Source organism: Cladophialophora carrionii, assembly GCF_000365165.1.
Source record: "Cladophialophora carrionii CBS 160.54 unplaced genomic scaffold supercont1.4, whole genome shotgun sequence".
Taxonomy (NCBI): domain Eukaryota; kingdom Fungi; phylum Ascomycota; class Eurotiomycetes; order Chaetothyriales; family Herpotrichiellaceae; genus Cladophialophora; species Cladophialophora carrionii.
This window is the reverse complement of record NW_008481829.1, coordinates 1,311,995-1,327,390: the sequence shown is the minus strand read 5'-3', so window position 1 is coordinate 1,327,390 and position 15,396 is coordinate 1,311,995. Positions and strand designations below refer to the sequence as shown.

General features: G+C 54.1%; 4 protein-coding genes across 4 annotated transcripts; 3 read left to right on the top strand and 1 right to left on the bottom strand.

The window, feature by feature from the left end:
• Window positions 1-209: 209 nt before the first annotated feature.
• On the top strand, window positions 210-5,807 carry G647_05149 (fatty acid synthase subunit alpha; the record flags this gene model as incomplete). The annotated part of the gene is made up of 1 exon (XM_008729481.1): window positions 210-5,807. One exon carries the CDS (start codon window positions 210-212, stop codon window positions 5,805-5,807), a length of 5,598 nt encoding a protein of 1,865 aa, XP_008727703.1.
• Window positions 5,808-6,653: 846 nt separating this feature from the next.
• Window positions 6,654-8,564, top strand: G647_05148 (uncharacterized protein; the record flags this gene model as incomplete). The annotated part of the gene is made up of 1 exon (XM_008729480.1): window positions 6,654-8,564. The coding sequence occupies one exon, from the start codon at window positions 6,654-6,656 to the stop codon at window positions 8,562-8,564; it is 1,911 nt and encodes a 636-aa protein (XP_008727702.1).
• A 1,246-nt stretch (window positions 8,565-9,810) lies between these two features.
• G647_05147 (uncharacterized protein) lies at window positions 9,811-10,641 on the bottom strand (the record flags this gene model as incomplete). Its single annotated transcript, XM_008729479.1, has 1 exon — window positions 9,811-10,641. The coding sequence occupies one exon, from the start codon at window positions 10,639-10,641 to the stop codon at window positions 9,811-9,813; it is 831 nt and encodes a 276-aa protein (XP_008727701.1).
• Window positions 10,642-12,029: 1,388 nt separating this feature from the next.
• G647_05146 (uncharacterized protein) lies at window positions 12,030-15,004 on the top strand (the record flags this gene model as incomplete). The annotated part of the gene is made up of 2 exons (XM_008729478.1): window positions 12,030-14,786; window positions 14,867-15,004. The coding sequence occupies 2 exons, from the start codon at window positions 12,030-12,032 to the stop codon at window positions 15,002-15,004; spliced, it is 2,895 nt and encodes a 964-aa protein (XP_008727700.1).
• Between the last annotated feature and the right edge of the window lie 392 nt (window positions 15,005-15,396).

Here is a 15,396-nt window from a genome sequence, read left to right as displayed (position 1 = left end):
ATTACGCTTTATCGCTTTCTCTCCCGCGTCCTTTCCCTTCGACCTACCAACCACTCTATACAACATAGCACAGTTCTTTCCCTCGCCTACCTGTGCTCACCACATACCAATTGCCCCTGCTCTGATTCATTTCATCCAGCAACGGGCAAAAAGGTTGAACCTTTCGATCCCAACCTTCACTGCCCTCTCCCCTTCCGCATCCCGTCACAATGCGTCCCGAAGTCGAGCAAGAGCTCGCCCACACGCTCCTTGTCGAGCTACTGGCATATCAGTTTGCGTCGCCCGTGAGGTGGATCGAGACCCAGGATGTCGTCCTCGAGAAGAACAGAACCGAGCGGATTGTCGAGATCGGCCCGGCGGATACTCTCGGCGGCATGGCCAAAAGGACACTGGCCTCCAAATACGAAACCTACGATGCGGCCACATCAATGTCACGCCAGGTTCTGGCCTACAACAAGGATCTGAAAGAGATATACTACGATGTTGACCCTGTGGAAGAAGAAGCAGCCCCTGCAGCGGCTTCAGCTTCTGACCCAACACCTGCTCCCGCCGCCGCTCCCGCCGCAGCGGCCACAGAAGCAGCGCCGCCTCCTCCAGCGGCCAGCGCTGGCCCCGCAGCTGCGGTTGCCGATGCTCCAGTTGCAGCTGTGGACATTCTGCGAGCTCTGGTTGCTCAGAAGCTGAAGAAACCTCTCGCCGACATTCCCCTCAGCAAGGCTATCAAAGACTTGGTTGGTGGAAAGTCGACACTGCAAAACGAAATCCTGGGAGATCTTGGTAAAGAATTTGGATCCACACCTGAAAAGCCGGAAGATACACCTCTGGACGAGTTGGGAGCTGCTATGCAGTCTACCTTCAACGGCCAATTGGGCAAACAGTCACAATCTTTGATCGCTCGCATGGTGGCTTCGAAAATGCCCGGTGGCTTCAACATCACAGCCGTCAGAAAGCACCTCGAGACCAGCTTCGGTCTCGGACCTGGCAGACAGGATGGTGTTCTTTTGCTTGCCCTTACCATGGAGCCCGCGTCCCGGTTGGGTTCAGAAAACGACGCCAAAACCTATCTGGGTGACGTTGCTCAGAAATATGCTACTGCTGCAGGAATTAGCCTTTCTTCGGCCTCAGCTGGTGGCGCCGCTGCTGGTGGAGGCGGCGGTGGCATGATGATGGATCCTGCCGCCATTGATGCTCTCACCAAGGATCAGCGGGCGCTGTTCAAGCAGCAGCTCGAGTTGCTCGCTCGATATCTGAAGATGGATCTGCGAGCAGGTGACAAAGCCTTTGTCGGCTCTCAGGACGCCAATAAAGCCCTTCAAGCACAGCTGGACCTGTGGAATACCGAACATGGTGAATTCTACGCCCAGGGTATTGAGCCATCTTTCAGCCCCTTGAAAGCGCGTGTGTACGACTCCTCCTGGAACTGGGCTCGACAGGACGCTCTCAGCATGTACTACGACATCATCTTTGGCCGTCTCCAGGCCGTCGACCGAGAAATCGTCAGCCAGTGTATCCGCATCATGAACAGATCAAACCCGACCCTCATTGAGTACATGCAGTATCACATCGACAATTGCCCGACCGAGCGAGGCGAGACCTACAAGCTGGCTAAGGAGCTCGGCGAGCAGCTGATCGAGAACTGTAAGGATGTACTGAACGAAGCACCAGTCTACAAAGATGTTATGATCCCTACTGGTCCCCAAACAACCATTGATGCACGAGGGAATCTCGATTACAAAGAGGTTCCTCGCCAGAGTGCCCGCAAGCTCGAACACTACGTACGTGAGATGGCTGAGGGCGGCAAGATTTCGGAGTACAGCAACCGCACCAAGGTCCAAAACGACCTTCGCAACGTGTACAAGTTGATCCGAAAGCAGCATAAACTCTCCAAGGCGTCCCAGCTACAATTCAACAGCCTGTACAAAGATGTTGTTCGTGCTCTAGCAATGAACGAGGCCCAGATCATGCCTCAGGAAAATGGAGATGTCAAGAAACCTGGCCGCAATGGGTTGACACGAGCCACCATGAACGGAACTATCAAGCAGGGTAAAACTGAGACGATCCCATTCCTCCATCTCAAGAAGAAGGAGGAACACGGCTGGGATTACAGCAAGAAGTTGACCGGAGTCTACCTCGAAGGGCTCGAGAATGCTGCAAAATCCGGTCTCAGCTTCCAAGGCAAGATGGCATTGATGACCGGTGCTGGTGCTGGGTCTATCGGTGCCGAGGTCTTGCAAGGCCTGATCAGCGGTGGTGCCAAGGTTGTTGTCACTACCAGCCGCTACTCTCGCGAAGTCACTGAATACTACCAATCCATGTACGCTCGATTCGGTGGCCGTGGGTCTCAGCTTGTCGTGGTGCCATTCAATCAAGGCAGCAAGCAGGATGTGGAAGCTCTCGTCGACTACATCTATGACAACAAGAAGGGGCTGGGTTGGGATCTCGATTTTATTATTCCATTCGCTGCCATTCCCGAGAACGGCCGCGAAATCGACAGCATCGACTCCAAGTCCGAGCTGGCTCACCGCATCATGTTGACCAACCTCATCCGGCTGCTCGGCTGCGTAAAGTCCAAGAAATTCGAGAGTGGGTTCAACACTCGACCTGCTCAGGTCATGCTCCCACTTTCGCCCAACCACGGGACCTTCGGTAACGATGGTCTCTACTCCGAGTCCAAACTTGCTCTGGAGACCTTGTTCAACCGTTGGTCTTCTGAGAGCTGGGGCGACTACCTCACTATCTGCGGTGCTGTCATTGGCTGGACTCGTGGCACTGGGTTAATGAGCGGCAACAACATCGTTGCGGACGGCGTTGAGAAATATGGTGTTCGGACCTTCTCGCAGCAAGAGATGGCCTTCAACTTGCTTGGTCTGATGTCTCCTGCCATTGTTGATCTCTGCCAGGAAGAGCCTGTCTTTGCCGACCTGAACGGTGGCCTCCAGTTCCTCCCCGACCTCAAGAATCTCATGACCAAGCTTCGAGCTGAGATCATGGAGAGCAGCGCCATTCGACAGGCCGTCACCAGAGAGACCGCTCTTGAGAACAAGATCGTCAACGGCGAAGATAGCGAGGCTCTATACAAGAAGGTCACCATCGAGCCCAGAGCAAACCTCAAATTCGACTTTCCCGAACTACCCGATTGGAAAAAGGAAATTGAGCCACACAATGCCAAGCTCAAGGGCATGGTTGACCTTGACAAGGTTGTGGTTGTCACCGGTTTCTCCGAGATCGGCCCATGGGGTAACTCTCGTACCCGTTGGGAAATGGAAGCCTATGGCGAGTTTTCCTTGGAAGGCTGCGTGGAGATGGCCTGGATGACAGGGCTCATCAAGAACCACAACGGCCCTCTGAAGGGCAAATCCTACTCTGGCTGGGTTGATGCCAAGACTGGTGAGCCTGTCGACGACAAAGATGTCAAAGCCAAGTACGAGAAGCAGATCCTCGAGCACTCTGGTATCCGTCTTATTGAGCCTGAGCTGTTCAATGGCTACGACCCCAACAAGAAACAGCTGCTCCAGGAGATTCAAATTGAGGAAGATCTTGACCAGTTTGAGGCCTCCAAGGAGACAGCTGAAGAATTCAAGCGACAGCACGGCGATAAGGCCGAGGTCTTCGAGCTTGAATCTGGAGAGTACAGCGTTCGCCTGAAGAAGGGCGCGACTCTCCTCATTCCGAAAGCGCTCAGATTTGATCGCCTGGTCGCTGGCCAGATCCCGACCGGCTGGAACGCGAAGACATATGGTATTCCGGACGACATCATCTCCCAAGTCGACCAGGTTACTTTGTTCGTCCTCGTCTGTACTGCGGAAGCACTCCTCTCTGCTGGTGTTACCGACCCGTACGAATTCTACAAGTATGTCCACCTGTCAGAGGTGGGCAACTGCGTGGGTTCTGGTATTGGTGGTACTACCGCGCTTCGCGGCATGTACAAGGACAGATTCATGGACAAGCCTGTGCAGAAGGACATTCTTCAGGAGTCTTTCATCAACACCATGGCTGCTTGGGTGAACATGTTGCTCTTGTCATCCACTGGCCCGATCAAGACCCCAGTCGGTGCTTGCGCGACGGCTGTCGAGTCCATCGACATTGGCTACGAGACTATCATCGAAGGCAAGGCTCGGGTCTGCTTCGTCGGCGGTTTTGACGACTTCCAAGAAGAAGGCTCTTACGAATTCGCCAACATGAAGGCCACGAGCAACGCCGAAGACGAATTTGCCCATGGCCGCACACCAAGAGAAATGTCCCGCCCTACTACCACGACCCGAAATGGGTTCATGGAGTCCCAAGGATGTGGTATGCAAATTATCATGACGGCTCGTCTTGCGTTGGATATGGGTACCCCCATCTACGGCATCCTTGGCCTTGTCTCAACCGCCACCGACAAGATTGGGCGATCTGTGCCAGCTCCTGGTCAAGGCGTGTTGACCACGGCTCGTGAGAACCCCGGCAGATTCCCGTCGCCTCTGCTCGACATCAATTACCGCAGGAGACAGCTCGATCTTCGACGACGTGCCATCAAGAATTGGCAAGAATCAGAGCTTTTGTACCTCCATGAAGAAGTCGCGGCGATGAAGGCACAAGCCGGCTTTGGCTTCAACGAGACCGAGTATATGGAGGAGCGTGCAGCTCACATTGAAAAGGAGGCTATCAGGCAGGAGAAGGAGGCGCAGTTCAGCCTGGGCAACAACTTCTGGAAGCAAGATTCCTCCATTGCTCCTCTCCGTGGTGCGCTGGCCACCTGGGGTCTCACCATCGATGACCTGGATGTCGCATCCTTCCATGGTACGTCCACGGTTGCCAACGACAAGAACGAGTCCGAGGTCATCTGCAAGCAGATGGCTCACCTCGGCCGCAAGAAGGGCAATGCTCTCCTCGGTATCTTCCAGAAGTATCTGACCGGCCATCCCAAGGGTGCCGCAGGTGCTTGGATGTTCAACGGTTGCCTGCAAGTCCTCAACAGCGGTCTGGTACCAGGCAACCGCAACGCGGACAACGTCGATCAGGTGATGGAGAAGTTCGACTACATCGTCTATCCGAGCCGCTCACTCCAGACCGATGGCATCAAGGCGTTTTCAGTCACGTCTTTTGGTTTCGGTCAGAAAGGTGCTCAAGCTATCGGCATCCACCCTAGGTATCTGTATGCTGCATTGGACGAGGCCGAGTTCCAGCGCTACAAGATGAAGGTCGAAGCTAGACAGAAGAAGGCGTACCGCTTCTTCCACAACGGCATGATCAACAACACCATCTTTGTCGCCAAGACCAAGGCGCCATATCCAGATGAGATCATGCAGAAGGTCTTCCTGAACCCCGACCAGCGTGTCTCCGCCGACAAGAAATCTGGCGAGCTTGTGTACACTCCTGTGTCTCCCACTAAGCCATTGAGCCACAACGCATCGGAAACGAAGGCGATGCTGGAATCTCTGACAAAGGCCAGCGCTGCCGAGGGCTCCAAGGTCGGCGTGGACGTTGAGGACATTCGTGCTATCAACATTGAGAACGAGACGTTCGTCCACAGAAACTTTACCGAACAGGAGCAGGCCTACTGCAACAAGGCCGCCTCTCCTCAAGCATCATATGCCGGACGGTGGAGCGCGAAGGAAGCGGTGTTCAAGTCGCTGGGAGTTTGCGGCAAGGGCGCAGGTGCTCCTTTGCACGACATTGAGATCCTCGCCGACGAGAACGGTGCACCAAAAGTTGAGCTCCACGGAGCTGCTCTCGAGGCTGCCAAGCAAGCTGGCGTCAAGACGGTGAATGTCAGCATCAGCCACAGCGAAAGCCAGGCGATCGCTGTCGCTGTTTCTGCTTTTTGAGGGATTCTCGGCTTCGGCTGAAGGGTATTGTACAAATTCGGGATGTTTTGATTGCAGGACCTGTGCGTTGAAATGGAAGCGTTTTCTTTTGCCCGTTGGTCATGATGGGCGTTGTTCATTAGCGAGATGAGGTGGTGTGGTTTGGGGACGAGATACATTCTACATTCGTGTAAACAAGAGCCCCGATCGCTCTCCAGGAAGCATAATAGATTTCAACCTTGACTGACGCCACATTGCCCTACTTGCATCCGGAGTGTTCACACCATCCACCGTCTGTGGCCGTGGAGAGTAGCGTGCGAATATCGCGTCTGTCCTGAGTAAGGCTGCGAATCTCACCACCCAAGATTCGCCACCGGGCTTTTCGCGACGAAGTTCTCCAAAGGTGCCTGTCACTTCATTCTTGTATCCTTGGCCTCCTCCTTCAGTGGCACACGGTATGAAGCACACCTGGAGCTCATGCATTCCCAGGGCCTCTGCTCGCCCGGCTTCGCATGTTCTCGGATCCAGGACTCGACCCTGTTACCGCATGGGACCCAATGGATTCGCTCTCCCGCTCGGCGCTTCTGGTAAGACAAATTTGGCCGAGAGAAGAGCCGCGTCAATGCGTGCTCACTTACGGGGGGATAAGAGCTGCTCGATCTCTCGCAGTGCCCTTGAAATATCGTGACGGACCAGGTGAGCTGTTATCGTTGCCAAGTTTGTACGAATACCCCGGAGAGTTGAAAGTCACTTGCGATTAAACGATCTTGTTCTCTATCTCCGGACGCCACAAAACCAACGGTTTGCGGGATCTTTGTTGATTTACGAAACCGGTATTCCCTACGCCATTCAAGTCCGAGGCCGGCCATGGTGAACAGTCTCTCCGTCGAGCAGCAAGCGCGAGCCGCCAAAGCATATATCCTACAGGAACTGCGTGAGACGGAAGATGGTCTCTCTGTGCTTCAGGACGAGGACTTCATTGCGAGGCTGGATATGAACTTTATCACCATCTTTGGTATTTTCGCCGAACTCTATGGCTATCGGCACGACTGCCTTGATCAACTCGTGGACCTGATCACAATGTGCGGGAAGAGCTGGCAGATGAGATCGCCAGAACTGCGGAAGACTGACAAGCAGCGCGAACGGGATCCTGAATGGTATCTCTCGAACCAGATGTTGGGTGGTGTCTGTTACGTCGATCGGTACGCAGGCAATCTGGCCGGGATCAAGGCGAGGATACCGTATTTCAAGGAGCTTGGGTTGACTTATCTGCATTTAATGCCTCTCTTCCTGGCTCCTCAGCCTCTCAACGATGGTGGATACGCCGTGTCAAGTTATCGAGATGTCCAGCCTGAACTTGGCACCATCGACGAGCTCCGAGACTTGGCCACCGCGTTGAGGGAAGCCGGAATCAGCCTGGTGCTGGATTTGGTGTTCAACCATACCTCGAATGAGCACCGGTGGGCACAGAAAGCCGCCGAGGGCGAGCCTGAGCATTCTGCCATGTACTGGATTTTCCCCAACCGCACCGTTCCATCAGCGTTTGAGCGCTCGACGCGCGAGATCTTTCCGGACGATCATCCTGGATCCTTCATCCAACTACCAGACGGACGGTGGGTATGGTCCACCTTCTATCACTTCCAGTGGGATCTGAACTATTCAAACCCGGCGGTATTCCGAGCGATGGCGGCCGAGATGCTCTATTTGGCCAATCTTGGAGTCGACTTCTTCCGCATGGATGCTGTGGCCTTCATGTGGAAACAGATGAACACCGACTGCGAAAACCTGCCGGAAGTCCACAAGCTGCTGCGAGCCTTCAACGCGCTTTGTCGCATCGCCGCGCCGTCGGTGCTTTTCAAGTCCGAAGCAATCGTCCACCCCGACTTTGTCGTGCAGTATATTGACAAATACGAATGCCAACTCTCCTACAACCCCCTTCAGATGGCCTTGACATGGGAAGCGCTGGCAACGAGGGACGTCTCCATGCTCTCCCAAGCAATAGAGCGAAGGCATAACATCGCCCGCGGCTGTGCGTGGGTCAACTACGTCCGCTCCCACGACGACATCGGCTGGACATTCTCCGACGAAGACGCCAGGGAACTCGGGAAAGAAGGCACGAACCACCGCAAATTCCTGAACGCCTTCTTCGTCAACCGCCACCCGGGCAGTTTTGCCCGCGGCGTGCCCTTCCAAGATAACGCGCGAACAGGCGACTGCAGGATATCGGGGACGACGGCATCCTTGGCGGGGCTGGAGTCGATGCAGGACCACGCAATCGAGCGGATCCTCATGGCATACTCGATCGCCATGTCCACGGGCGGCATCCCGCTGATCTACCTAGGCGACGAGGTTGGCCAACTCAATGACTACAGCTACCTCAACGACCCGGCGAAAATGGACGACTCCCGCTGGGTCCACCGTCCGTTCTACCCAGAAACCCGGTACGCCGAGCGAAACGACCCCTCCACCATCCCCGGGAAGATCTACGCAGGCATCAAACATCTGATCCGACTGCGCAAGGCGACGGAGGAACTGAGCGGTGGGAGGGCGGTCGGCTTCTATACCGGCAATCCCACCATCTTAGGCTACCAGAGGCCTGGGCTGACTTCCAGCGTGCTCTGCTTGTGCAATTTCTCCGACGAGAGCCAATGGATTGGACGCGACAGGTTTTTGAGCATGCCGATTGAGGCGATGGATCTGGTCAGTGGGTACGTGATTAATTTGAGGGAGGCAGGCATTCACATGAAGCCGCACCAGTATGTGTGGTTGAGATTCTGATCGACAGAGGGAATGTTGGATAGAGGCAGCCGACAGGTCGGTCCTTTACCTTCTCATGTCCCAGTTGCCGTGTTTGTAGAGGTACCTAGGTCGATAGGTCCGGAGTATGGTTTTGATAATGAGCAGGTCGTGGTCTGGGTTATTCATCGTGTTTGTAATGTCAGCAGTGAACCGGGAGAGCAAGCGTCGCAATGCCAGCTTGGAGGGGCTTCAATGCCTTCATTATCGTGTACATGTCTAGAGAACTAAAGAGAAGGAAGGGCAAAGAGAGAGTCATAAGGGCTCGAGGAGAGGCAAGTGCCACCAGTCCCAATCAGGACTAGTATTATCACGTGACACTTTTGGTGGTCGACGCTGCGATCAGGACGGAAATTGCCATGATACGGCTGTGACTGGGAAGGTTACCCGAGGCTAGCCTGACAGCGCCAAGGGGTGTTATGGAGTGTAACCCCTTTTCGTAAGATACCATATTGGTTACGGAGGTCTCTGTACCTAACTATATAGTCAATAGTTAGGTTTGTCCCTAGAGCCCTCCGAATGCATTATTGTTGAAATAGGACGCAAGCCATGCTCCAGCCACCTCAGTGTGTTACGTGACTGGCACGTGACCTACCTGTATATAGAGCCACTGTTCCCTCTTCATAGCCTCTCACTCTGACGATCATGTCCTCCGAAAGAGTCACAACGCTGAAATTCAGTTGCCTGAGCAGATTAGTGAGCGACAATCAGTCCCTGCGACTGCCGCCACTGGCGTCGAGGGTCTTCCAATGATCGCTTTTCGCAAGAAAGTTCTCGTTATCTTCTTTGGAAATCATTCCGCGTACTGCAGGCTGGCTGACATGCTGACCGCTGGGGGTGAGACGAAAGGAACAGAACTCCCACTCTCAAGAATATCAGGGGAACAAGCACTGCTCATATGGAATTACCAGGATAACCAGTGAATGCACCTGAGAGCGCTTGACATGGTCATCTTCCTGCGCAGGAGTACTTTTTCTCAAAGCCGAGATGGTACGAGCGGTGTGTGCCACGTTTTTACGCCTTTACGCCTTTGTGATGTTGCGATACGACAGAAATATCGTGTATTTGCCCATGCGTTATCGTTTCAGCGACCTCTAGAATCATATTATCATGAATCATGTACAGAATATAGGGTGTCGTACAGTACAGCAGTTTATCAACGTCGCAACAGCGAAGAAAGTCAAAATGTCGGGGACACATGTCTCGACCACAGGGTTCCAACATTTTTTCAATCCCCGTGCTTTGTGTGCCATGATCCTCCGAGAACAAAGCATCCACCACCCTGCAAGCCCCTGGCCTGGTAGCACATGCCCTCGGATTCTATACCGTCAGTGCCGGTTTCGGTCCATTTGGTATTGATCACGTAGTACGGTGGGAAATTGACCCCCTGGCGGACAAGCGATGCCCGGATGTACAGCAGCGTCGCGCCTACCGAGGTTAGAGGGATGAGATCATCGTCACTGGTGTCCTTAACCAGTTCCGGCACCCTGTGTGCATGTTTGTGAGGCCCCGCCCAGGCGTTGAGGTCGTAGTTGGGACCCCATGGCGCCTCGCACCGGGCCGTGATGATGCCTGCGTCTTCACGAGACTCGGAGTGAGAAATCATCCGCTGAATGATGCCCTCGTCCAAGTGGTAGACGTCGGCGTCGAGCCAGACCACGTGCCGCTCATCACGAAGGGTACTCAGCATGAGATAGTTTCTCAGCTGAGCCAGCTCGGTGCGACGTGCGGTCTGAGCCTCGCTGTCATGCCGGTGCTTTCGATCGAGGGCCGCGGTGGTGTTGAACCCTGGGTGCATCAGGATGGTGAGTCGAGCGACGGGGATGTCCTCCGTGGCTCGTATAAAGTGGTGGTATTCGGCCTCGGAGCTCGTCATGAGCCCGAGCGACACGTTTAGTAAGTCCAGGTTCGCGGCCGCGAGCAGCTCCAGGAAGTCCTCGAAGGATCGTTGTCTTTTCAAAATCAGCCCCGGCGCAAGTCCCCAGGATGTCTCGTCGTAGGTAAGCACTAGCCAGAGGAGAGCGGGATCTGCGTCCGCAAGCGCCCTCTCGTGTCTCATCACATGACCGTCCCTTTGCTCTTTTGTTTCGTGATGTGCTCCCTCTGCATCACTATGTGGTCGCCGGGCAGGTTTGGTTTGATGGTGCCCATTCCACGAAACGCTGGCTCTGTGGAGCCATCCTGAGGTGTCCAGCACTGATCCGACCCAGGAGTGAGCGTGGGTAAATGCAGAGGTGACTTGTCACTCACCCAGCAATGTGGTCCCAACGAGCACGACGAGTAAAATGAGGGCGACCAGGCCTCGAGCTCGGCGTTTCATGGAGAGAAGCGATAGCATGAGCAGAGCATGTGGTACCTCGTACTCGTAGAGTGGATGATGCCTGCATAGGGTGAGCGTTGACGAAAGAGCGAACGTCCGGTCAGGGAATCGAGAAAAGCCATTTCTGTGCACTATATGCGGTCGACAGAAGGCGCATATGAACACTATAGCGGGTCTGGTGTGTGCCTCTGTTCATAGGGTTCGATCACATCCTATAAGCCTCTAAAGATGCATGACTGCAATGAAGCAGACTGTTACCTAGTGTTATGTCGATCACGTTCCGCATGCCGGACCCGTGAGGCTGAGCATTCAAGAGAGCCGTTGACGCACCGATCAGCGTCGTATTCGCCAACAGAAAGGCGGCTCCAAGGTGGGTATTTGATCATCTCTTGGTACCTGGTTCGACAGCTTCTCGGCCCCAATTATGAAAAGACGGATCAGCCCAACCACACAGTACCGGGCTAGGTGCTCGCGACTTGTACTTACAGAGTAGTGGGTTTCAGAAAAAGGTTCTGTGGCCTAGGTGGCCCTTCGCACGTACCTCGGAACCCGGGAACATTGATATCAACGTGCCGGAAGCCGACTCTGGGACTTGCTCGTGGCCGCTGCACTCAGGATCATTCACATGACGGCAGCACCCTGTTGTTGGTCTTCGCACTGGCCCAGAAGACGTCCATGTCAGAGGTAGGTGGTCGTGTTCAGAGTGAACATCGCGAAACACACACACCCAGGGAGAGACATGCGGCTGGAAGGCGTACAACATGTCTTGAGAGTGAGATATGCAGTGAATAATATCCACCTCGCTGCTTGGTCAGAAAAAAACAACAGCAACAGAGTCCGTGAGGAATGACCTCTTGGAATCCTGCATGATCAAGAGCGTTGTGTTATTGTGCCTCTTGCCTCGCTCGTAGAGAAACCTGAGCGAGCGCTGAAGCTGTTCTGAGCTGTCGGGCCTGTGCACCTCCGTAGTGGCACTTTATTTCGGCGGAGTACTCCGTACACGGAGGCCCTGTTGCGCGACGCGCTTAGGACGCGCTCGACGCGTTAAGCCCCTCCAGCTTTCAAGGGGATCTTAATTTCTCAATTCCGCAGACACCTTTACATTGACAAGATTTCCCAACATCAAGATGGCGACTCTGGTAGACTCAATCCTGAATTCAGACGCCTTCGGCGCAACACCATCATCGCCACGACGGGCTCAAAACGGCATCCCTTCCTCCTCCCGAGCGCGCCCTTTACCTTCCGAGAGCAATGGCATCCCTTCAGAAGCCGACGTCTTCCCAGACGATGAGGTCGTGGGCGCTGCGCGCAATAGACGTCGAAATCCTCTGGATCGCAATGTCCCGCAAGTTACGGACAAGGCAGGAGAGAAGGTGCAACAAGCGTTTGAAGATTTCCTCGAATCGCACATTGAAGAACCATCGTCTTCAGCAGCGCCTCCTTCCAGCGAGCTGAGAACGGATAAATACTACATCAATCAGATCCATGGCCTGCGAGAATTCCAGCTCTCGACTCTTTACGTCGACTTTCGGCACCTTCTATCCTACAAGGAGGGTCCCATCCTAGCCGACGCGATCGCGAACCAATACTATCGGTTCCTGCCATTTCTCGTCCAAAGTCTGCACAATTTGCTCTCGAAATACGAGCCTGTATATTTCAGAGACCACCGCCAGATCACGAGCAATGCATCTCAGGCGGGTACCTCATTGGCGGGGAATGCGACCAGCGAGGGCAGCAGCCAGGGAGAAAAGACCCTCAATCAACAGACGGACAAACTGTTCACCTTGGCCTTCTACAATCTTCCGCTCGTATCACGAGTGCGACAACTACGGACGGATCAAATCGGCAAACTGCTCTCCATCTCAGGCACAGTCACACGGACATCAGAAGTTCGTCCCGAGCTGGCTCTCGGAACATTTATCTGCGAAGCATGCAACACCACCGTGCCCAACGTGGAACAGACTTTCAAATACACAGAGCCCACAGTGTGTCCTAACCTCACCTGCGGTAACAAGGTGGCATGGCGGTTGGATATCCGCAACAGCACTTTTGTGGACTGGCAGAAATGTCGAATCCAAGAGAACAGCTCCGAAATCCCGACTGGAAGCATGCCGCGCACGATGGATGTCATTCTGCGAGGAGAACAAGTCGAGCGAACGAAGCCGGGGGAGAAGTGCATCTTCACAGGCACGATGATAGTGGTACCGGATGTTTCTCAGCTAGGCATCCCTGGTGTCAAACCCGAGGCGTCAAAAGATAATCGAAATTTCCGAGGAGCAGACGCCGGTGGCGCGGGAGTCTCGGGGTTGAAAGCCCTGGGTGTCCGGGATTTGACATATCGTATGGCATTCCTGGCCTGCTTCTCTTGCCCTGACACTACCACACCGGGTCAATCAGCGAGTCAGTTGAACGGTCAATCCATGAACATCCTCAATTCGCTGCAACAGACAGACCTTTTCGAGAAGTATGACGACGGAATCAAGGCTCAAGAAGCATATCTCGAGACCCTGACACAAGCTGAAATCGATGAATTGAGAAACATGGTTCACTCTGACAAAATCTACAGTCGGCTGGTCAATAGTCTCGCACCTACAGTCTATGGCCATGAGATCGTGAAGAAAGGTCTCCTTCTCCAGCTCCTGGGCGGCGTCTCGAAGATGACTCCGGAGGGCATGGCTCTGAGAGGAGACATCAACATCTGCATAGTTGGCGACCCATCCACCTCGAAATCTCAGTTTTTGAAATACATCGCCTCGTTCCTTCCCCGAGCCGTGTACACCTCGGGCAAAGCATCCAGCGCAGCAGGTCTCACAGCTGCGGTTGTGAAAGACGAAGAAACTGGCGAACATACAATTGAAGCCGGCGCCCTCATGCTCTCCGACAGCGGCACCTGCTGCATCGATGAATTTGACAAGATGGATATATCTGACCAAGTCGCCATCCACGAAGCCATGGAACAACAAACCATCTCGATCGCGAAAGCCGGCATCCACGCCACACTGAACGCACGCACATCCATCCTCGCAGCCGCAAACCCCATTGGCGGCCGATACAACCGCAAGACAACTCTCCGAGCGAACATCAACATGTCCGCGCCCATCATGTCCCGCTTTGACCTCTTCTTCATCATCCTGGACGAGTGTAATGAAGCCACGGACCGCCATTTGGCAGACCATATTGTCAACTTGCACATGCTCAAAGACGATTTCGTGCAACCCGAGTTCAGCACAGAGCAACTACAGCGGTACATCAGATTCGCGCGCACCTTTAAACCTAAGTTCACCACGGCTGCAAAGAGACTGCTGGTCGATAGGTATAAGGAGCTCAGGGCGAATGACACAGGCGGTGTAGTGGGCAAGAATTCATACCGCATTACAGTCCGGCAGCTCGAGTCACTGATCAGATTGAGTGAAGCGATCGCCAAGGCAAACTGCGTCGAGGAAATCACCGAGGTCATGGTCAACGAGGCCTTCGATCTGCTGAAGCAGTCGATCATCAGCGTCGAACAGGATGACGTGGTCGTCGAGGATGACGAAGACGAGAACCAAGCCCAAGCCCAACAACAGGACGGGCCGGAAGCTGACAGACCTATGGGAGATGGAGATGGTGACAACGAGCAAGATGGAGCCAGTCTCCCTGACGCCCGTGCCTCGGCCACTCCAGCACCAAGACCAACTACCAAAATCACATTCGAGAAGTTCCACTCCATCCAGACGATGCTGGCCACTCGCATACGTGACGAAGAAGACCGCACCGGCGAGGGACCCGAGCGAGATGCTCTTTTGCTGTGGTACCTCGAGCAGATTGAAGAGCAGTTGGGCAGTGAAGACGATGTCGAGCGAGAGAGGGCGTTGGCGCGGAAAGTGTTGAAGAAAATGGTCAAGGTACGTTGGTCCACTTTGTTCTAATCCCCTTTCTACGACTTTGGCCAAATACAACTCCAGATACTAATGCTGCTTTGTAGGATAATGTGATCATCGCGATTCGAGGAGAAGGTCTTGTTGAAGGCGACAACGAGGATGCTGGCGCTGGTTCTTCCGGCGCGAACCAGAGGTTAACGTACGCGTTACACCCGAACTGCGGCCTCTTCGACGAAGAATGACCGACCAAAGGGGTAATGAACATGAGCGGAGATTGACAGATTCCCTGGAATTTATGAACTATAAGCCGTTTGGGCAATCACAGTATGTATGCTACACATGACGGAGGCGGGAACGGACTGAAAGGACGATCGCTCGGCGTTTTTAGTGAGGCTGCCGAGGCTGTTCTGGTCATGAAGGTCGTGAATCATGCAAGCCCAGCGAGAGTATCAAGCGCAAAGAAATAGCGTCTATGATTCTGAACTGTAATCTAATCATAGAGGATTGCAAAGTACATTGTCTCGTGGCTTTCCAGCGGAATGTTACGCTCTCTCTCTCTCTCTCTCTCTCACTCTCTCTCTCTCTCTCTCTCTCTCTCTCTCTCGTAGTCGCGAAAGGAAGCTTCTGTCTCTCT